This window comes from Ovis canadensis, chromosome 1, assembly GCF_042477335.2.
Source record: "Ovis canadensis isolate MfBH-ARS-UI-01 breed Bighorn chromosome 1, ARS-UI_OviCan_v2, whole genome shotgun sequence".
Lineage (NCBI taxonomy): Eukaryota > Metazoa > Chordata > Mammalia > Artiodactyla > Bovidae > Ovis > Ovis canadensis.
This window is the reverse complement of record NC_091245.1, coordinates 210,660,649-210,684,177: the sequence shown is the minus strand read 5'-3', so window position 1 is coordinate 210,684,177 and position 23,529 is coordinate 210,660,649. Positions and strand designations below refer to the sequence as shown.

At 45.6% G+C, this 23,529-nt stretch overlaps 1 protein-coding gene across 2 annotated transcripts in view; it reads left to right on the top strand.

Moving 5' to 3' along the window:
* Positions 1-2,194: 2,194 nt before the first annotated feature.
* The window catches only part of USP13 (ubiquitin specific peptidase 13), a 136,695-nt gene continuing 115,360 nt past the window's right edge, over positions 2,195-23,529 (top strand). The window contains exon 1 of one of the 2 annotated variants that reach the window (XM_069559449.1): positions 2,195-3,321. In XM_069559449.1, coding sequence (XP_069415550.1) covers positions 3,154-3,321 — 168 coding nt within the window. In that variant the 5' untranslated portion in view covers positions 2,195-3,153. Of the gene's footprint in view, positions 3,322-3,507; positions 3,705-23,529 lie in introns of those variants that run through there. The other variant, XM_069559459.1, reaches the window with a different exon arrangement.

Below are 23,529 nucleotides of genomic sequence, written 5' to 3'. Positions count from 1 at the left end.
GGGAATTCAGCCTGAAATTAAAGTAAAGAGGAGAGGGAGGGAAAGGGAGAAAGAGAGAAAGAGAGACACGGGGGAAACCAGTCCAGTGACTGGCTCCATCCTCTATTGTTCAGAATGCCTTTTATACTTTTGATAAAACATGGAGATCAATGGGTAACACAAAGTTATGCAGCGTTAGCAGTCCAGACTCTTATCAAAACCAGGCTTTTCTCTCTGCATACCTAGTTGTATACACAAATCTTAGGTAATTTACATCATCTTCCAGCCAAAAGGGCCAATTAACATTTTACAGCCTTTTTTCTGATAAGGGTTTGTCAACCAGAAGACTTATTTGTTTTGATCTTCCCAAAGTCTGGTGCCATTCTCAGAAAGCACTAAATAAAGTTACATTCTTACATAGCAAGGATACAAGAGGAGTGCAGTGATATATAACATAGAGAAAAGTAATTAACTCAAAAGTCTAGTGTTGCTAACATCAAAACTACTATATATCTTTTTCCATATCCCGTTTACATTGATTAACATCCTCCCAGGTGCCTAAAAGATAAAGAATATGGAGGCCTGGCAGCAGTCATTGAGTCAACAGTGAAAACCCTCTACCAATATAATTTTTAACTCTTTAGAAAAGGCTCTGTATCTTTAAGATGCTTTTAAGCTTTGTGCCTCTCGCGGTTGGGGGGCTGTAAGCAACTCACAAGCTGTAAGGGGTCTGGGGAACCTGTTAGGCAAGCTAGAGAGCTATCAGAGGGGGTTTAACGGAAACATCCCTTTCAAATGCCGAAGACTAAAGCCCTGAGTTGACTTTTTTCCAGAAAGTATCAGAAGAGTGGAAAAGCAGGCAGATTCTTATTTGGGGGGGGGGGGGGTGGATGCTCAGGAAATTCCAGGGGGAAAACCTGAGGTCTGATTAGCCTTGCCATCAGAGCTCTGCCGCATGACCTTGTCACGGGTGGAATTCCTCATGCTGGCTCCCGGCAATAGTGTTTACTTTTTTGCTTTTGTCTCCTCTTCTCCATTTCCATTAGATTGAGTTAGAAAGTTGTGAGTTACATAGATGTGTGGTGTGTTAGAGCCTTGCTTGAGGTATGGAAATTTAGAAGTGCAGAAAGAGCTCATCCGTCTATTCCAGGTAACTAATGTCAAATTCCAGGTACCATCATTTCTCCCTAGCAGAGCCAGCACATCTGAAGAATCAGAGAGAGTGACAGAAATAATGGAAAAAAAAAGAAAAAGAATTTAAGTACTATTTGACCTGGGAAAGGCTTATAGGAATCAGCATGTTTTTTTTTTTTTTAATTGAAGTACGGTTGATTTACTATGTTGTGCCAATTTCTGTTGTACAGCAAAGTGACTCAGTTATACACATACATACATTCTTTTTTTAATTCTTTTCCATTATGTTTTATCACAGGAGATTGGCTATAGTTCCCTGTGCTATACATTAGGACCTTGTTGTTTATCCATTCTAAACGTAAGAGTTTGCATCTACCAACCCCAAATTCCCAGTCTTCTCTCTCTCTCCCCCTGCCCTTGGCAGCCACAAGTCTGTTCTCTGTATCTGTAAGTCTGTTTCTGTTTTGTACATTCATTTGTGCCACATTTTAGATTCCACACACAAGTGACATTATATGGTATTTGTCTTTCTCTTTCTGACTGACTTTGGCATTATTTTGTTCTTTTTCACGGCTGAGTAGTATTTCAATGTATATATGCAGCACATCTTTATCCATTCATCTGTTGACAGACACTTGGGTTGTTTCCATGTCTTGGCTATTGTGAATAGTGCTGCTACGAACACAGGGGTGCATGTACCTTTTCGAATTATAGTTTTATCTGAGTATCTGCCCAGGGGTGGGATTGCTGGATCATATGGTCATTTCTATTTTTAGTTTCCTGAGGAATCTCCATACTGTTTTCTACAGTGGCTCTGCCAACTTATATTCCCACCAACAGTGTAGGAGAGGTCCCTTTTCTCCACACCCTCTCCAGCATTTGTGTTTGTAGACTTTTTAATGATGGTCATTCTGACCCTCTGTGAAGGGGTACCTCATTGTAGTCTTGATTTGCATAAAAATCAGTGTATTGAGTCACTTTTTCTGTTTCACTAACTGGTCGGTGTCACTGGTATCCTGCTCCTTAGATTAGATGTAGTTAGGGAAGCTCAGTGGAACTGACCTCATGTTCTGAGTTTCTTTCTTTCTTTTTTTTTTTTTTTAAAGAAAATAAGAGTATGCTGTGACACATTTTCTGTTTTTGCAGATTATTAAATCACCTCCCACCCCAACCTATTCCCATTTATTATTTAAGGAACTGGACATGCAAAGGCAGGGAGGAAGTATGTATGCAGTAAGATCCCAAATCAGTCAACTGAAATGGTTCATGCAGAGAAGACTTTCCAAAGATAGAGAAAAATATACCTTCCCCCAAATAATCCTGATACTCTCCCCCACTCGGAAGAAAAGTCAGTATTACTGGAAAAATATACATTTATCCTTACTTAATCTTACTCTATTCTCTTTCAAAGAGCTTTAGATCTTAAAAACTTGAGGAGCAAGTCTTAGATTAACATCGGAGTGCCAAAAACAAATTTAGATTTGGGCCCCACTTTAGGTTCTAGAGTCCCACCCCTATCCAATCAGGGTACGTCCCCGCTGTTATCCTGGTTGTTTAAAAGCTAGCGGTTTTAAAAATCTCAAATCCTGCCCTTTGTTGGCTGCCTCGGAGTTTCCCCTTAGCAGACCAGCGATTTATGATAGAAAACACGGCGGTGGTGCTCCAGCGCAGCCGGCCCCGGAGCCTGCGCACCCAGGACTCGCCCTCCGCCTCGGCCGCCAAGCCCGGCCAGGGCCCCAGGCCCCTCTCCAGTGCCCCCTCCCCGCGCGCTGCGGCGGGTGCTCCCGAGCGCCCCGCCTGACGCTGCAGCTGGGCCGGCGATTCGCCATTGGATTAAAAATAGCAGCGTCCCCTTCAGCAGCCAGCCCGCCCGCCAGCCCAGGCCCGGGGTGCCCGCTCCCGCCCCGCGGCCGGCTCTCCCCGCCCGTCCCGGCTCGGCTCCAGTAGCCCGCGCAGCCCGCCGCCGCCGCCGCCGCAGCCGCCGCGGAGGTGGGCAGACCCAGCGCCCCGCTCGGCTCGGCTCGAGTGCGCGCCGCGGCCATGCAGCGCCGGGGCGCCCTGTTCGGCGTGCCGGGCGGCAGCGGCAGCAGGAAGATGGCTGCAGGAGACATCGGCGAGCTGCTAGTGCCCCACATGCCCACGATCCGCGTGCCCCGGTCCGGGGACAGGGTCTACAAGAAAGAGTGCGCCTTCTCCTACGACTCCCCGGTGAGACTCGGCGGCAGGACGGCGTCTCGCGGGAGGCTGCGGTGCCCGCGGCCTGCGGCGGTCGCGAGTCGCCGAACTCGGCCGCACGTGAAGCGCGGGGGCGGGGGGGGTGGGGAGATGCGCGGCGGCAGCCGGGGGCCGGCTCCTCCGGGCCTCAGAGTTGCCTCAGGGGCACGGCAGCTGGGCAAACACTGGAGGAGTGCCTGCTGGGTGCCCGGCGGCGCTGGCTTCCCCAGGGCTGCTGCAGCCGAAGCCCGGGACGGCCGGGGTCGTTTGCTCCGCCGCCTTCTTAGGCTGCCAGGACCCCAGTTCCTAGCAGCGGTTCCAAAGCCCCGCCGCCGTTTGAGAGAGAGATCGAGTCGAAGCGTTCCCTAATCTTAACTGTGCGTTGCAGATGGTTTGCGTCCTCTTTGGGAGGAGCACGGAGGGCAGGTGGGCGGACGAGGTTGATTCACTCCGGATGTACGCAGCCCTTCTCTTTCTGGGACCGTTCGCTTTGCCCAGGGATTCCCACTCCTGGACAGTTCTGCTTTCCTCTCTGAGCTTTCCTCTCTCCACTTTAAATTACTCCCCACTCCTTTTCTTTCCGTCAGAACATCGGAAGAAACCGTCGGCTGCTTCCACTGGGGCAGCAGAAATAGAGGGTCTGCTGGATTGTTAACGGTTTCCTGAATCCTTTCTCTTTCCCTCCTAAACGAGTCGCTTTGACTGAAATGCACCAGTATAAATGATTAAAAGTTCAATCGCTAGTCGTGACCTCAGAGACTGGCGGGGAAAGTCGAGACGCACCACCGCCTTTCACCCGGCGCTGTTGGTGTGTTTTTCACCAGGTTGTATGTGTATGTGTGAGAAGGAAAAAGGAGGGTGGATTGTCCTTTTCGGGAGTCAAAATGGGCTTCAAAGTGACTCAGCTGTCTGGCGTTTATCATGTCTTTTTGAGGACCAGGTTATTTTTATCCACCCACTTTAGAGCTCATGTGTCACTCGGCAGATCTCGATGCAAAAGGGAGGTTTCTGGATTGGAGGCACCGAGGCAGGTTTCACAACAATAGTCTAACACAGTTTATTCATATTATGTTTTGTTGGAGGGGGAAAAAAAGCCAGATAAATGGCACCTGTTCCAAAGTATCCTTATTATCTTGAGTTGCTTTCAGCTGATTTCCAAAGCTTTTTTGTTTTGTACACAGTGGAGTTGCAGAATTTATCCTTTCTGCGCTATTTTTCTTTTATGCTAATAACAGATCGTTTGGGAGATAAAAGTCTCATTTATTTGCTCATTACTTTCTTTTCTTTTAAAAAGGTGTGCAGTGTGAAGTGAAATGGCTATATTTATTACTTAGCGGCTTGTAATCACAACTTAATGTGTCTGTCAGCAGTGTCATTGTATCCACAAAGTATCTGAAAACGTCATGTCCAGATTTTGTGTCTAGTGTTGAGCAGGTTTCCACTAATAGCTTCTAAAGGTGGAGAGGAATGATCCTACTTAACTTAAGCAATCGAAGATTGTGAATGCCATTGGGAGAGTAGCCCAAGTATTTTAGGATAATACATCATGTAAAGTGGGTAAAACTGCTTTCTCTTTGTTTAACCTGGGTTACTCTTCAGATTCTTCTTGCAAACTTTGTTATTGAAAGTCTTTGCCGTGTTTTATAGTGTATGGTAGGAGTGAAGAAAAAAAGCTGATTATTTTACTCACTTTCACAAATAGTTATTGGAAGGTTCAGTTCAGTGCAGTTCAGTCGCTCAGTCGTGTCCGACTCTCTGCAACCCCATGAATCGCAGCACGCCAGGCCTCCCTGTCCATCACCAATACCCGGAGTTCACTCAGACTCACGTCCATCGAGTCCGTGATGCCATCCAGCCATCTCATCCTCTCTCGTCCCCTTCTCCTCCTGCCCCCAATCCCTCCCAGCATCAGAGTCTTTTCCAATGAGTCAACTCTCCGCATGAGGTGGCCAAAGTACTGGAGTTTCAGCTTCAGCATCATTCCTTCCAAAGAAATCCCAGGGCTGATCTTCAGAATGGACTGGTTGGATCTCCTTGCAGTCCAAGGGACTCTCAAGAGTCTTCTCCAACACCACAGTTCAAAAGCATCAGTTCTTTGGTGCTCAGCTTAGTGTGTGCCAAACACTATTCTAGAAGTATTTTGTCCAGTGTAAACTGATTTCATTCATGTCACAGTAGTTCCTTGGGGAAGACTGGGCTTGTTTACAAGGCTGATGAATCAGTATATTTCTTTATGTTTCAAGGGAGGAAGAGCGAGAAGATTTTATAACAAGTTATATTAAAGTACAGTGCATGATAATTCAAGATCTTTCCCTATGGTACTTATTTAACACTTCATCATGAATCTCTTAAGGGTTCTAGAGCACCTACTATGTGCCAGCTGTTACATTCATGGCTATAAGAACCATACAGAGCAAAATTCATTGGTGCCAAATAGCAGACTTTAATCCACCAGTGCAGTAGGACTGTGGTAGAGAAAAGACCAAAATCATCTGAGTGGAAGCAATAGCCGTCCTTGCATTGGATACTTTTGAAAATGGTCATAAATAAAGATGGTTAGAAATAAATAAAACAACATTCTAGGCTACATAAATTATATGTGTAAACACAAAGTGTGAATATTTTCTTTTTATTTGCTAGTAATGTATGTGGAAGAAAAAGACTGATTTGATAAGCAGTGAGGTCAGAACCAAGTAGAATAGAAGATGGGGGCCTTGAATGCCAAGAACAGGATCTTGCATTTCATGTGGTCAGTTATGGAAAGGTCCTGTGAGTAATATGATTTAAAGGGGTGTTGGAGGAAGACTGAATTGATAAATTTTTATTTTGCGTCTCCCGTGTCTAAGGTGTGGTGTGACCACTTTTACTGTTCTTCTCCTTCGTGGGTGTGAAGTGGGACAGCGTGACAACTCATTTCAGTGTCTGTCTCCTTCCTTTCTTCCCACCTGCTAGGGGTTTGCACAGAGCAGATGCCCAGTAACAGTTATTTTGGCATGAGTGAGAATTTGTCTTTTCACCTACCAATTTGGTCCACTGTCTCACCATGACCAGTAAGGTTCACCTCTCTAGGACTTGGTTCATCTTGCAGGATCTGTAATGGGACCTTCCTGGAAAAGGGGGAGTTTCAGCTTCAGCTTTGTGTTCCCAGCTGCTGGCCCAGCATCTGGTATATGTACCAGGAACTCAGTGAATGTCTAGGAAACATACAAAATTATCTGTGGTTATGGGTTATGAAAATGGCAAGGATACACCACATGGGAAACACTGGGAAAGGAATCTTGTAGGATTCTCCTGTAGAAAGTGGGACTTTGTTGTGGGGGACAGATGTGAAAGAAAGAGCTGGACTGGCAGGGTTTGAATTCTAGCTGTTACCCAGCTTTGTAACTTCTGTGTGTCCCAGTTTCTCCAGTCTGCAAAATGAAGACAATAATAGATCCTACCTCATGGGCCTTGTGGATTAAATAAATATGTGTGCCTGGCCAATTAGTAATTGCTATAGGAAGAAACGGGGCTTCCTTGGTGGTTCACATGGTAAAGAATCTGCCTGCAATGCAGGGGATCTGGGTTTAATCCCTGGGTCAGGAAGATCCCTTGGCGAAGGGAATGGCAACCCACTTCAATATTCTTGCCTGGAGAATTCCATGGACAGAGGAGCCTGGTGGGCTACATACAGTCCATAGGGTTGCAAAGAATCAAACATGACTAAAAGCTACTAACATTTCAGTTTCATAGGAAGAAAAGAAAGAGATAAGAAGTTGTAAGCCCAAGTGTTTGGTTGTCAAGGGTTTTGTAGAAAGTTTGACATAGTTAAGTGGGGGAAATTGGTTCATACTTCTGCTCACAACCTTCATGAACTGCCATGTAAAATCTACTCTCTCCTCTTTAGTTATTGAGCCCCACCTTCATCTGAATATACCTTGTCCCACCTCTCCCCCCTTTCTATGTTGCCAGCTCTGAGGAGTCCAGACTCTGGGTCTTCAACCTGAGGAGACTTTTCTTCCTTTTCCAGGACCACCTTCCTCTCTTGGTAATCTTTCAAAGCTCTTTCTCAGCCCTTTCTGCTTTAGACTTCATCCTTTCCTCTGAAGCCTACATTACTTAGGGTCTGTGTTGTACAACACGGCAGTTAGAGTCTATCTTATATAGTTTGCCATCATTTTATTTCTTTTTACCCACTTAACTGGTAGTTTTAAAGCATCTGCTGCTGCTGCTAAGTAACTTCAGTCGTGTCCGACTCTGCATGACCCCATAGACGGCAGCCCACCAGGCTCCCCTGTCCCTGGGATTCTCCAGGCAAGAACACTGGAGTGGGTTGCCATTTCCTCTTCCAATGCATGAAAGCGAGAAGTCGCTCAGTTAGTGTCTGACTCTTAGCGACCCCGTGGACTGTAGCCTACCAGGCTTCTCCATCCATGGGATTTTCCAGGCAAGAGTACTGGAGTGGGGTGCCATTTCCTTCTCCGTTTAAAGCATCTACCAGGTGCAGAGCCTTGTACTGAGCACTAGGTAGGAGAGGAGCAGGGCCACAGGGCTGGCTGCTAATTATGCTCCCACCCCACCTGTGTGAGTGGGGGACCTGGGCTTATGTCCTGTCTCAGTTCGGGTCAATTGAAGACTGAGACAAGGGCTTTGGCCCAGGCCTTTTATTTTGGAAAGGTATCCCAGGGAACAGAAGAGGAAGAACGTCCAAAGAAATAGGGACAAAGGAAAGGAAGGAACGCCAAACGAAGGTGAGTTACTGGGTCAGTGCTCCCCACCAGGACTCTGGCAAACTATCAGTGCCCCTCAGCAGTGCCTTCCCACCCTGGGACCCGACCCGGAAGAAGAGAGTGTTTATCCATTGGCTCCTGTGGCCGGTCGGTCAAGGGTGCCCCAGGGCTGAAACACTTGGCCTCTTCCAGGCTTGTGTTTGTGCCTGGGAGGCTAAGTAGGCTCCCTGCAGGCATGCTGAGACCAGCAGCCTCTGAGAATCGAGAGACCCTAGTGCAGCAATGAAGCTAGGACTGTCAGGCCACTTGCTGTGGTGAGCAGGGGCACACACCCCAAAAATGGCTGTGAGACCAGCATAAGCCACGTCCCCCTCACCTCTTCTTCCCTTCCAGTGTCAGCACTATTTTGTAAACAGGAGCTCTTCCCCCATTCTCCAAAGCTCTGAGATCTCTCAGTGATGTTGAGAGTGATGTTGGTTCTCTGCCTTCCTTGGGAGTTTTTGCAAATCTCTGGGAGCCTCAGTTTGGTAGTTGCTGGTGTAGATATCCACTGGGAAAGGCTTTGAGATCATCTCTTTGTAGGAAAATTTCATATTAGGGGCTCAGTAAATTCTTCTGTGATTTACAGTAAGAAAAGTATATTTGGTTTTTGTTCCTATTCCTGGCACAGAGCTCCTAAAACTCTTGGAATTTCCGAAATGATAAGAGCCATGAAGGTGTCTTTCATTATTCTTAACAATCTCCTTTCAGCGACACCTGAGTTTATATTAGAGGCTTTTGGAAAGCCCCTGGTTGCCAGGGAAACCAACCTAGTGGTTAGAAGGTTGGAACTTTCAGCCCCTCCTTATCTCCTGGGTTCTTGTTCAATCACTCAGATATGTCCAACTCTTTGCGACCCTGTGGACTGTAGCCTGCCAGGCTCCTCTGTCCGTGGGATTTTCGAGGCAGGAATACTGGAGTGGGTTGCTGTTTTCTTCGCCAGGGAACTTCCCCACCCAGGGATTGAACCTGTGTCTCCTGCACCGGCAGGTGGATTCTTTATATTGAGCCACCTGGGAAGCTCTTACCTCCTGGGAGGGGAGAGGAACTGGAGATTGACGTAATCCACAGTGGCCAGTGGCTTAGTCATTCTCACCTGTCTGATGAAGACAGCAGCAACAAAAATCCCTGAACTCTGGGGCTGGAGGGTGCTGAGGGTCACAGAACCCCACACTCCTTTACCCCTGCCCTGCCCTGCCCACCACTTCTTCTGGTTGCTCATTGATATTTTTTAACATCCTTTGTAATAAACTGATAATCCTGTAAGTAAATTGTTTTCCTGAGTTCTGTGGGACGCTGTAGCAAATTAATTGAACCTGAGAAGGACGGAGGAGCCTGGTAGGCTGCAATCCATGGGGTCACTAGAGTCGGGCACGACTGAGCGACTTCACTTTCACTTTTCACTTTCATGCATTGGAGAAGGAAATGGCAACCCACTCCGGTGTTCTTGCCTGGAGAATCCCAGGGAAGGGGAAGCCTGGTGGGCTGCCATCTGGGGTCACACAGAGTAGGACACGACTGAAGCGACTTAGCAGCAACAGCAGCAGGGCTTCCTGGGATACTATTTATAGTCCATTCTTCAGAAGCACAGGTGATAACCCAGGCTTCCCACTGGTGTTTAAGGGGCAGGGGGAAGCAGTCTTGTGGGGGCTGAGTCTTTAATGTGCAGACTGTGATGGTAACACCAGGTAATAGTGTCAGTGTGTGTTAGTCACTCAGTCGTGTCTGACTCTCTGCGACCCCATGGACGGCAGCCCGCCAGGCTCCTTAATTGAGTTAAATTGTGGGGCACTTGGTGCCTATGGAGAGATGGAGAATTGCTTCCTGTGGGAGAAACACCCTCTCCCCATGCCCCCCACACACATTTGGTGGCCGGAAGGGAAGTACTCTGTAAGTAGAGGAGGAACTATACTTCTGTCTTTCCTTCCTTCTCCCAGTTTTTGTGGATTTGCCTGGTACTACCTCAGACATTGCCAATAATAATAATGACAGCTGATATCTGTACAGAGCAGTGGTTCTCAACGTGTGCTTCCTGGATGGGCAGCACCAGCAAGTCCTGGGAACCTGTGGACATGCCAATTCTTGGGTCCCTTCCCAGACCACTGAAACAGACACTCAGGGGATTGGGGGTCTAGCAAGCCTGATTTGAATAGGCTTTCCAGGTGATTCTGAGGCATGCCGAAGTTTGAGGTCAGTGACAGGGCGTTTACTAGGTGCCTGGGAGCATTCTGGGCATGTGCTTATTCATATGTTAACTCATGCAGTCCTCAAAACAACCTTATGCTGTGTGTTATCATTTTGCAGATGAGGAAACTGAAGCACAGAAGTCACACGAAATATTAAGTGGTAGACCTGAGTTTTGAGTCCAGGTTACCTGGCTCTAGAATCTCCTTTTGTTCCTTATTTATACCACTTTAACCATGTTAGGGTTAGGGTTAGGGACAATTCAGTGCCATAAGTGCATTCACATCGCTGTGCAACCATTATCACCATCCATCGCTAGCACTTCTTTACCATCCCAAACTGAGACTCCGCACCCATGAAGCAATAACTTTCCATCCCCTGCTACCTCCAGCCTCTGGTAACCACTGTTCTATTTTCTGTCTCTGTAAATTTCCACATTCTAGATACCACAGGTAACTGGGATCACAGAGTATTTGTCCTTTTGCGTCTGGTTTATTTCACTTTGTATGTTTTCAAGGTTCATCCATGTTGCAGTATGTGTCAGAATTTTCTTCCTTAGAATGATATTCTGTGTTTCTTACAGACCACATTTTGTGTGTCCATTCATCTGTGGATGGACATCTGGGTGGTTTCTATTCTTTTGAGGAGCATGAATAAAGCTGCTGTGATCAGTGATATACAAGTATCTGTCTGAATCCCTGTAGAAACGGTGCTTTTTACTGTTGTGCTGTGTATGCTGCCTTCTGGGCGATACGACTTGCCATTATGGGGCTTGCTTGTTTCCCAGGGGGAAAAATAATCTAGGATCTATGTGGAAAGACCTTCCTTCTAATGGATAAACAGATATAAGATAGTAAAGCAAAATTTAGAAATTTACACCTTTTTTTTCCTCTTTGAAGGTGTAAATTTTAAATATAATTGGTTTCACGTATCGAAAGTTCCCTTCTGGGCATTCCTGGTGACTCAGTGGTAAAGAATCTGCCCTCTGATGTAGGATACACAGGATTGGTCTCTGGTCAAGGAACATCCCACATGCTGCGGAACAGCTAAGCCCGTGTGCCCCAACTATTCAGCCAGCGCTCGAGAGCCTGTGCTCCGCAACAAGAGAAGCCACTGGACGGAGAAATCCGCACGCTGCAACTAGAGAGTAGCCCTCGCTTGCTGCAACTAGAGAAAAGCCTGCATGAAGACCCTGCATAGCCAAAAGTAAATAAAATAATTTAAACAAACAAAAAAGTTCCCTTCCAAAAGCAACTAACTAAAAAGTTGTTTTACAGTAAGAATTCTCAAGCTTTTTGGACCCTTTATTCTTAAACATTTTTGAGGAATTCAAAGAGCTTTTGTGTGGTTTCTATCTATTGATACTTACTATGTTAGAAATTAAGACAGAAAACCTTAAAACAACTTCCATTCTATTAGCTGTTACAGTAATGACGTCATCAGATGACATATAGACTCTTGAGAAATACTCGTGAGAGAATGTGGGTGAAAAAAGACAAGTAAGTTCATTATGAAAATAGTGTTGACCTCCCAGGTCCTTTGAAGGGTCTTGGGACATCGCAGGGTCTCTAGGCCATACTTTGAAAACCAGAGTTCTAGAGTTTAGACAGGAAAAGTACACCTGGTTACCCCAGTGACTTATCCTGCCTGCACTGTGGTTTTTGTAGATTCACTTTTTCACATTTGCGGTGATCAAATAACTTGATAATCTTAGCTCAACCGTAATGTCATATTCTACAGGTTCATTCTTTTTAAAGCAAATTAAAACTTACAGAATTTTACTCTTTGAAAACTGCAACTATTACTATTTGGACCTGGAAATTGTTGGTTCTTTCAGAGAAGAGAATTCTTCATTCCATTGCCTGTAAGTTTTATTGCAGGGTCCTCTGGCTGGGCTATTTCTTTGGGGAACCTTGTGTTGTTGTATCTTGATTTTTTTGCTTTGACCACTGGTTAGGAGACTTTTGTTGTCACTTCTCTAGAAACTGAAGCTCTGTCTGCCAGACTCAAGGAGCTGAGCAGAAGAGGATGAGGGTGGTCTCAGCATTTGGATATTGAATACCAGCTATTTCATATACTGTCTCCTGGTTCTCAACCCTATCCTTGTTTTGCTCCCCATCCTTGATGGCAGGATTCTATTGCACATGGCAGATGTGAGTGTGTCCTTCTGGGACTCAATGGGGACATCAGTCATGGGGGGAGCTGGGGTCATTTGTGCAGTTTCTTGTGATGTTTGTGTGTTCTGATTTCCTGAACTTGAGTGGTGGTTTCTCTGACCTTGGCTCTTACAATTCTTCCCGTGATTTTTGTCCCTCTATTTCCCTATGTTAAATCCCTTCCTGCCTGAAATACCTAGAATAGTTTGTATTTTCCGACCAATTCTGGACTGATACACGTACATAGCACATACATTTCTAAGTCTCTGTGTATTGTGGCACCCCTATTTTTAACTGAACCCATTGTCTCACAGACCTGCATTCTGTTTTTACCTGCTTTAGAGAATAAATCAGTAGTTCGCTAGTGTGGGAGGACACAACTGAATGACTGCAACAACAGTGTGGGGAGGGACTTCTTGGAATGGAGAAGGAATCTTGGGTCCTGAGTGTTACCTACACAGATTTTCAACTTTTCCTCTTCATTTTAACTCCCTTTCACCCCAATTTCAGAGTAAGCTGGAGTTGTTGTTCAGTCATTAAGTTGTGTCCAACTCTTTGTGACCCCATGGACCGTAGCACACCAAGCTCCTCTGTCCTCCACTCTCTCCTGGAGTTTGCTCTAATTCATGTCCATTGAGTTGGTTATGTCATCTAACCACCTCATCCTCTGTCACCCCCTTCTTCTCCTGCCTTCAATCTTTCCCAGCATTAGGGTCTTTTTCAGTGAGTCAGCTCTTTGAATCAGTTGGCCAAAGTATTAGAGTATTAGCATCAGTCCTTCCAATGAATATTCAGGATTGATTTCCTTTAGGATTGACAGGTTTGATCTCCTTGCTGTTCAAAGGACTCTCAAGAGTCTTCACCAGCACCACCGTTTGAAAAGCATAAATCTTCAGTGCTCAGCCTTCTGTATGGTCCAACCCTCATATCCATGCATGACTACTGGAAAAACCGTAGCTTTAACTATATGGACCTTTGTTAGCAAAGTAATGTTTCTGCTTTTTGATATGTGTCTAGGTTTCCGAGGAACAAGTATCTTTTAATTTCATGGCTGCAGTCACCATCTGCTGTGATTTTGGAGCCCAAGAAAATAAAATCTGTCACTGTTTCTACTTTTTCACCTTCTATTTACCATGAAATGATGGGACCTGGTGTCATGATCTTAGTTTTTTGAATATTGTGTTTCAAGCCAGCTTTTTTACTCTCCTCTTTCACCCTCATCAAGAGACTCTTTAGTTCCTTTTCACTTTCTGCCAGTAGAGTGGTATCATCTGCATATCTGAGGTTCTTAATATTTCTCCTGGCAATCTTGATTCCAGCTTGTGATTCATCCAGTCCAGCATTTTGTGTGATGTACTCTGCATGTAAGTTAAATAAACAGGGTGACAATATATAGGCTTGTCATACGCCTTTTCCAATTTTGAACCAGTTAGTTGTTCCATGTCCAGTTCTAGTTATCTAGAGTCTTTTGGAAATTCTGGGGTATAAATCAGATTGGATCTTGTCTTCCCTCTTGTAAGCCTAGGGTTCGGCTTTGTCAGCTCATCTTAGTCTTTAGCGCTTATCCACCTGCAGTCCAGTTTCCAGATTTTGTGGGTTATGTTTTAAAATATCACTTAAACGTAATTTTATTTGGGTTTCAGAAAGGAATGAAATTGATGTATGTGTGTGATCAGCCCTTTGTACCCTAGGATCTTACTTTTCTCATCTAATAATCAAGAAGTCACTTGCCATCCTGTTTTGTTAGCGGTTATGGCACCCCACTCCAGTACTTTTGCCTGGAAAATCCCATGGATGGAGGAGCCTGGTAGGGCTGCAGTCCATGGGGTCGCTAAGAGTCGGACACAACTGAGCGACTTCACTTTCACTTTTCACTTTCACACATTGGAGAAGAAAATGGCAACCCACTCCAGTGTTCTTGCCTGGAGAATCCCGGGGATGGGGGAGACTGGTGGGCTGCCGTCTATGGGGTCGCACAGAGTCGGACACTACTGAAACGACTTAGCAGCAGTAGCAGCAGCAATTACCTTTAAAGTTGTATCAGATTTAGAGCTTTGGAATGTAAGAGATGATGCTGATCCTGCAGGAAACCTTTTGGGAAAGTTTGTGTTCAGCTCATGTTGAACTTGGTTACCTGTGCAACTCTGAATTCTCATTTCACTCTCCTGCTTTCTTCTTCCTGTGGATGGAGCTCGGTTCAGGTGCTGCGGTTCATTTAGTGCCCCAGGCTGGGGGATGTACCTGGTCATCCACTCTGCTCCCTCTCCCTTGCTGTCTTTTTAAACAGTTGTGTAAAACACTCACAACATAAAATTTACTGTCTTAACCATTTTACGTGTATACTTCAGTGGTATAAAGCAGATTCCCATTGTTGTGCAGCCTTCACCACTACCCATCTCTGGAATGCTTTTCATCTTACAGAACTGAAACTCTGTCTCAGTTAAACAGTAATTCCGCATTCCTCCTTCTTCCCAGCCCCTGGCAGATACCATCCTATTTCCTGTCTCAATGAGTTTGACTGTTCTAGGTATCTTACATAAGTGGAATTTATCCTTTTGTGACTGGCTTATTTCACTTACCTTGTTTTCAAGGGTCATACGTGTTGTAGCATGTGTCAAAATTTCCTTCATTTTTAAAGCTGAATAATATTCCATTGTATGTATATAGACCAGTTCAGTTCAGTCGCTCAGTTGTGTTCGATTCTGCAACCCCATGAACCGCATCACGCCAGGCTTCCCTGTCTATCACCAACTCCCAAAGTTCACCCAAACTCATGTCCATTGAGTCGGTGATGCCATCCCACCATCTCATCCTCTGTCATCCCCTTCTGTTCCTGCCCTCAGTCTTTCCCAGCATCAGGGTCTTTTCCAATGAGTCAGCTCTTCGCATCAGGTGGCCAAAGTATTGGTGTTTCAGCTTCAACATCAGTCCTTCCAGTGAACATCCAGAACTGATCTCCTTTAGGATGGACTGGTTGGATCTCCTTGTCGTCCAAGGGACTCTCCAGAGTCTTCTCCAACACTGTGGTTCAAAAGCATCAGTTCTTTGGCGCTCAGCTTTCTTTACAGTCCAACTCTCAAGTATACATGACTACTGGAAAAACCATAGTCTTGGCTAGATAGACCTTTGTTGACAAAGTAATGTCTCTGCTTTTTAATATGCTGTCTAAGGAGTAAACATCTTTTAATTTCATGTATATAGACCACATTTTGTTTATCCATTCAACTGTCAATGGACACTTGGGTGGCTTCCTCCTTTTGGCTATTTGGATAGTGTTGCTGTGAATATAGTGTATTCCTTTCTCTTTTATGTCATTTCGCATTAGTGATGGGGTTCCAGTTTGGCCTTTTGTCTCCTACACTGCCAAGGCTCAGGTTCTCGTCACCTCTTGCCTAGACTTCTGCAGAAACCTCCTAACTAACTTCCTTACGTTCCTTCCATCTGTCACGTTGCATTCCCAGTTGTTTCTCTAAAACATGGGTCTTGTCACGTCATTTCCCTGCCTAGGAGTTTTCAACAGCACTAATCTAAAAATAGTAAACATGTCAGTTTATCACATTGATCTAACTTTCCTTGCTAGTGTTGTCTCTTAGCACCTGCCTACTGCCTGCATTCCCTTTGGCCTTAAGGACTCTTTCTTCAGATGGTCCATGCTTTCATTCCTCTGCACATTGGCCTGTACTCTTCCCTTAGCTTGGAATGCCTTCTCCCAACCCCTCACCCCCTGCACCCCACTGATCCCTAAAACCCAGCTCATGTATTTTCCTGGGGTGTTCTCCACACCCCCACCCCCAAGCTGGGCTGGAGATTCATTGTCCATCTCTATCATGGTTGAGGTACTGATTGTTGAAGATACAGAGTAACTGAGATCTTAGAGAATTAAAGGGAAAAGAGTAGAGAACTGAGGGAATTGACTGGTGGTCCAGTGGTTAGAACTTGGTGTTTTCACTGCCTGGGTTCAATCCCTGGTCAGTGAACTAAGATCCCATAAGCCAAGCAACACAGCCAAAACAAAGAACAGTAGAGGGCAGAAAGCTGTGCCATTTTGTGAACCTGTGCTAGTAAATCTGTATCTTTTCTGTTTTTATATTTTTTAAAAATCATGAGCATACATATTAGAATAAAACATGTTCTTAAAAATAACCAGTGCTGTATTTTTATTTTATCATATTGTCTGGAAAGTTATAAGCTGGAAAAGTGAGGGAAAGGTGTCGCAGCTACTTGCTGTTTTGTGTATTGTGATTCTAGATGCCCCAGGGTCTTGGTGAAAGCAATCACACATGGTGATCTGGGGGAGATGACACGAGAGCTGGTCTCTGTGAACATCACCCAGGCCTCTGTGCTGCTGCTCATGTGCAGTGTTACGGGTGATCAGCCCAGGACGACACTTGTCCCCATGTGCAGACGAGATGTGAGCAAGAGCACCTATTTTTGGAGCTGGAACAGCAGGACAAGGCAGTAATGACAAGAACTTGATGAATCTGAACATGCCTCCAAACTAGAGATGTTGCTTAAGATACAAAAGAATATGTACTTCCTGTGGTAAGATTAAAAATAAGATTTTGTTTTGTGTCAGTTAGCAAGGACTCATACTTATTTAGAGCCTCCTATGCCCCCGGTACTGCTCTCAGTGCTATGGTGGAGGTGTGAGTTTTAGGAGAGAAACAGGACCACAGGAAAAGAGGGTATGATCTGGATCTTTCTGTCATAGTGGAGTGTCTATAATGAGTCAAATACCATATGAGGTACTTCTATACACACCACCTCATTTAATTACAATAGTAACTGACTTATAAATGACAGTTACTGTTGTCCCGTTTTACAGAAGAGGAAGCTGAGAGTCAGGGAGGTTCAGTAGACTTGTATGTGACAGAGATGGGATGTCAGCCCTGATGCGTCTTGAGGTTAGACCCTGAAGCACTGTTAGGATATTCAAGATATGAACAGTGTGGCCCTGAATGGAGATCTCAGGCACAGAAAGAGTAGGTAAAGACTGGAAGAGTTATTGGTCTGGACAGTCAGGTGGGACCTGAAGAGGGGGCATTTTGGAGCAGGGGAGACAAGGCGTGGAGGTGGGACCAAGCTCGGTGTGCATATGAGAGCCTTCACTGGCTAATGGGAGAGAGGATTATTGGGGAGACTGGAAGGCAAGGCTGACATCTCTGTGGGTGATGGAGATTGTCTCGATAAGATTAGACTAGACTAGCAGGCCAGTTAAGAGCAAGGGAACAGCATGAGGCCGTGTGACTGTGAGAAGACTTTGAATAGTAATTCCCAGGAGTTTCTTGTAATTTCAGAGGGGGTTGCCTCCATGAGAGTGTTGGCAGTGGGGATAGAGATACTGGGGTGGTAGGACTAACTTGGTAGAGATTTCGATGGAGGCTGCGGTTCAACTTGGTGACAGAATATGCAGTGGGAGAAGGCGTGGGAGGAGTTAAAGATGACTTCACGGCTGGTACCCTGGAAGATGGACTGAATCAAGGACAGATGAGGGAGGTGAGGCAGTCAGATGCAATGGGCAAGTGCTGCGTGCCCTCAGGGAAAACTGCAGACTGGCATGGCGCTCAGAGGTCAGTGTTCAGATTGCAGGGTCTGGCAGCCCCTAGTTTAGGGACTCAGGATTTGTGAGTAGCCCTTCCTTTCTAAGAGCCCCAGGGTCCCACTGCTTTGCTCCTGGGGTCTTTGCCCCTGGGGTTATTGAGGGGGCAGCAACTAGCATAGGCCTCTTGGCTTCTTGCTGATTGGCTCCAGTTCCAGAAAAGCTCAGACAGGAGCCTGGGGCAGCATTTCCAGCCTGGGGTTTTGGAAGCAGCCTCAGTTGGTGTGAGCTGTCTTTCCAGACCCCCAACCAGCAGAATGCAACCACTAATAGATCAGTATAGTAGCTGAAGTTGTTGTTGTTTAGTCGCTCAGTCATGTTTGATTTCTTTGTGACCCCATGGACTGCAACACGCCAGGCTTGCCTGTCCTTCATGGTCTCCTAGAGCTTGCTCAGACTTGCATCCATTGGGTCGATGATGCCATCCAACCATCTCATCCTCTGTCACCCCTTCTCCTCTTGCCCTAAGTCTTTCCCAACATCAGGGTCTTTTCCAATGAGTTGGCTCTTTACATTAGATGGCCAAAGTATTACAGCTTCAGCTTCAGCATCAGTCCTTCCAATGAATATTCAGGACTGATTTCCTTGAGGATTGACTGGTTTGATCTCCTTGCAGTCCAAGGAAGTTAATATGGAGGCTGTCAAACCCTGCAGATGCTTTACTAGCACCTTGGACTCCCCCCACCCCCAACAGTGGGTCTTCCCACTGCTGTTGTCAAGGAGCCCTCAGCCTGGACGGGCCAACTCCAAGAACTTAGCTGTCCTTTTCACGTTTGGGGAGTTGAACTGGCAGGGCCTGCTCCAGCTTCTCCCGTCCCTTGCAGGATAGCCCAGGCGAGCACTCAGCCCAGGCTGCTTACTTGAGCGGAGTGGCTCTCCTTTGCTCTTCCTGCTTTCTTGGAATGAAACAGCCTTGAAAAAAAAGAAGTATCTGCTCTTTTCTCCAAGCACCTCCCCGGCCCCCTGACAGCATGTGCTTACCGACAGCCGCCCACCTAGCTTCTGCCACCATAATGACATCTGCTTCTCAGTTGCATCTGGAAGCATGTGGAGGCCAGACTGGCCTGGGTCCCAATCCCATCCCACTCCCTGCCCACCCCCCCATACTTCTTACTACTTAATAGCAACAGGACTTCATCGAGTGCCTTGATTTGGCTACCTTTCTCTGAGCTTTGATTTTCACCTCCCATTCTAAAGGAGATCAGCTCTGGGTGTTCTTTGGAAGGAATGATGCTAAAGCTGAAACTCCAGTACTTTGGCCACCTCATGTGAAAAGTTGACTCATTGGAAAAGACCCTGATGCTGGGAGGGATTGGGGGCAGGAGGAGAAGGGGACGACAGAGGATGAGATGGCTGGATGGCATCACCGACTCAATGGACATGAGTTTGAGTGAACTCCGGGAGATGGTGATGGACAGAGAGGCCTGGCGTGCTGCGATTCATGGGGTCACAAAGAGTCGGACACGACTGAGTGACTAACTGAACTGAACTACAAGGTTGTACTCACGGCTGCCCGTGGAATGTTCCTTATTGCTAGCCCTATCTTTAGTGAGATGTGGTGGAGAGATTCCTCCGAGAAGAAAGTGAAATGAGATCTAGAGGGTCTTGAGGTTGCCACAGAGGGACATCCTGTACTTAGCAATTCTTTGTTCTATAGTGAAAGCCTTGGGCATGAGTGTTTGCTGGCCTCCTTGAGGGGAGCTCTGTTCAGGGCTGTTCTGTGTGTGTGTTAGTTGCTTAGTTGTGTCTTTGTGACCCCATGGATGTAGCCTGGCTGTCCATGGGATACTCCAGGTAAGAATACTGGAGTGGGTTGCCATTTTCTTCTCCAGGGGATCTTCCCAACCCAGAGATCGAACCCAGGTCTCCACTACTGCGGGCGGATTCTTTCCTGCCTGAGCCATCAGGGCTGTTATTCATACTCAAATTTAGCTCTTATTGATGGGCTTTTATGAGTTAGCCTGGAAGCCTAGTCTCTGTGTGTAATGTGGTTTATCAGGGGAAACGCATCCTGAAGAAAGCCATCTATTCTTAAAAATAATAAGACCCCTGACTTTAAGAGGTTTATTACCTTTGACAAAGCAGTTTCACGTTTTTTAAAAAAGATGTATGCTGGGAATTACTTAGATGGATTATAGCTTCAGTTCAGTGCTGCTGAAGATGTTCACCTCATCTTCATCCTCTTACAGTTTTTATTTTGCCCGTTTGACCTGTGAGCATCATAGTAACTACTGCTCCTCTTGTTCTGCCCAAACCCTTCCTAGCTGTTCAGGTGACAGCATCCTCATTGCTCCAAATACCCAGAGCAAGGATTTTGTTTTATGCTTAGGGGAAAAGTTAATAAATGATGCCTCTGTGGAATAGTAAATTTACAGCGTGTCGAAACCTGTGCTTCTAGTGTCAGCCCAGGCTGTGCAGCTCTAAGGTGTAGGAGTTCCCTGCAGAGAGAACGTCAAAGTTGCAGCAAACTTGAAGAAATCATGACTGCATAACATTTCTAATTTTTCTTAACACTTCATGGCCACAAGCAGGATTTATCAATGTTTAGCAGAGAGGCCGACAGTCTCTTGGGATTATATGCATTTTTTTTTAAGCTGATATTGTTGTTCAGTCATTACTCTGACTCTTTGTGACCCCATGAAATACAGCATGCCTGCTGATATGGACAGATTTATTTCTGTGGATTTGCTGTGGAAACCGGGGTTTTGGATTTTGCAAATTCTGGGAGTTTTGTTCTACTGGTGAATGGTTTGAGTCTTTCCTTGCTGTTCAGCCTGTATATGTTTTTGATGGTACTTTTCCTCTGTTTCCCTTTTCTGTGGATTGCATGCTTGCTGCACTAGATCTGGAACTTTGCTTTACTTTCTTATTGCACATTTGCTTCCCATCTGCATGCACATAATTTTTGTATTTTAAAACTGTTGTCTGTTTGTTTTTCTCTAGGAGCCAGATTGTACTGGACAATCTGTGCTCCGGTCATTAGAATATTCATATATACCATACAGGTATGGAAGGACCCGAGAGGCTAAATTAATAGACAGGTGGTTGCTCAATGAAAGAGTTGAGCAGGGAGAAGATGGGAAGTCTTATGAAGTAATGAGTCAAAATGTTTAGGGGTTGACCTCTAACTGCCCTTTCTCACACACTTCTACAGTTCTGTCTTCTGCGCTTCTGAGCTGTATCCTAAAGTTGTATCCTGAATCTGCCCCAGTTTCCCCATCTCTGCCCTCAGCCCCTTTCCCGTCTTCCTCCTCTGCCTCCCCCAGGCTCAGCCATTGTCTTACCTTGTTTAGACAGGGCTGTCTAAAAGAACTTTCTGGGATGATGGAATTGTTCCATGTCTGCACTGCCCAGTGTGGTAACCCCTAGCCCCATGTGACTACTGAGTGGCCAGTGTGACCAAGAAACTGATTTTTTTGGTCACCTACTTTAATTTAGATAGAAGTACTCACATGTGGCTAGTGGCCACTGAATTGGACAGCGGGAGCCTAGGCTCTACGGTAGCCTGGGAACCATGTATTCTCTGGGTCCTCTCTCCATAATTTTCTCTGTGGTAGCCAGAATGATCTTTAAAAAAGTAGATGAGATTATGGTGCTTCTCATCTGGGAACCCCCCAGTGCATCTACAGGCCTGTCTTCTCTCTCCCCTGACTCCAGCACCCTGAGTTTCTTTCTGTCCCTTTGACGACACAGCCAAGCTTTTCCGGGAGTTGTGGGCTTTGCACATGCTTTCTCATCTAGAGTGTGTGCTCTTTCTTCGTTTTGTTTGTCTGATCCCTCGTTTTGAGATCTTGCCCTTCCAGGAAGCCCTCCTTCCCCGCCACCCCCAGCGGGTTATCCCCACCACGCTGTATCAAGACCCCAACTCTCTTGTTTCCAATCTCAGGCTCCTCTGTCACTTATCTCTGTCAGAAATTGTCTTTGAGCCTCTCTGTTATTTTCTCTCTCCTTGCTGGGATGCAGATGTTGTCAGGACACCAAGCTTGCTTGTCTCTCTCTTTGCTGAATAAACTCTTCCTGTCCCACATCCTCCCTCACCCTCTTCTCTTGCACCCCCGGAGAAGACATCACAACCACATGCTCTCTCACAGCTTCTTTTCCAGACTCTGTACAGACCATCCCCTTCGGTAAACTTGGATGCCATCCATCTGGGGTACAGTGTCCTTGATTAGCTTCATTTTTTCTCAGTTGGAATCACTTTCTTGTCTGCCTCCCTGATCACCTCTCTTGTGGCCTGTTCCTACATTTCCTTAGCTACTTGTTCCGAGATAATCTCCTAGTTATTTTGAACCACGCTTTTGCTTGGCGTAGCGAGAATAGCCAGCCCCTTAAAGGTGAAGTTGTGAAAGCCTGAGGAAAACTTGGTTTAAGAAAAGGAAACATTGGAATGACTGCCTGTTCTATTGTTTGATTCTAAATGCATTCAGTTAAGAAAAGTATTCCTGCTTTGTATTATTAAAAAGTGAATCCATGTTCCTGAAGAAAAATTAGAAAATGCCAAAAGACTGTGAAGAAAAAAAAAAAAATCCCATCTCATCTCCCAATGCTGATATGATATCCTGTGTCATGGAGTGTGTATCAGTTTATATATTGCAGAGCACATCATACACACTCTTTTGTTGTTTGCTTTCTTCACTCAAGAATACCATGTACAGCTTTTCCTATTAGTAAATAGTCATCTCAAGTCAGTTTTATTTTTATTTCATTTTAAAAACACATTTATTTTATTTTTGGCCATGTCAGGTCTTGTTGCGGCGCTCGTGCTCTCTAGTTGTGGCACGTGGGTTTAGGTCCCCTGCGGCATGTGGGCTTGAACCCACATTCTCTTCATTGGAAGGCATTTTCTCAGCCAGTGGACCACCAGGGAAGTCCCCCCAAGAAAATTTTAAATGGCCGAAGAGTGTTACAGTTCATGGACGCACCATAAATCACTAAGCAAATCTTTTCTTGAGCATGTGGGTTATTTCTTTTCTCTATTAATAGTTAATTTGGTTCATCTCTCTTTTAATTTTCAAATAACACTCTAGAAAGTACCGCGTTCTTGTTCTTTTTGTCTCCCTCACGCGTGAGTGTGAGTCACAGCCCTCCCCGGTGCTGGTATGTAATTTGTCCTGGACCTGGATGAGTTGTGACTCTGTCTACCTACATCATGTTTCTCTTTGGGGCAATGACCGCTTGTTTTCCACACTGTTCTGATGTTATACAAACAAGGGCTACGTGGAACTCTGTTTCCAGAGTATGTGGCCCACACAGGCGCCCTCTCCCTTCCTGACTTCCAGCAGAGGCTGGTCTCCAAGTACACACCGTTGTAAACAAAGTTCTCTGAACACCTAGTGATTGACAGTGTGGTGTATTTTTATTTAAAAGGATTGTTCACTTGCTCCTCTGAAACATCTTGTAACCTTGACCTTTATATTCCCCCAGTGTTTTAATATTCTTTTAAATGGCAGGTGGTGTAAAACAAGGTGACTTTGATGTTACTTTTGAATAGTAGGTTGGGTCATCTAATGTAAAG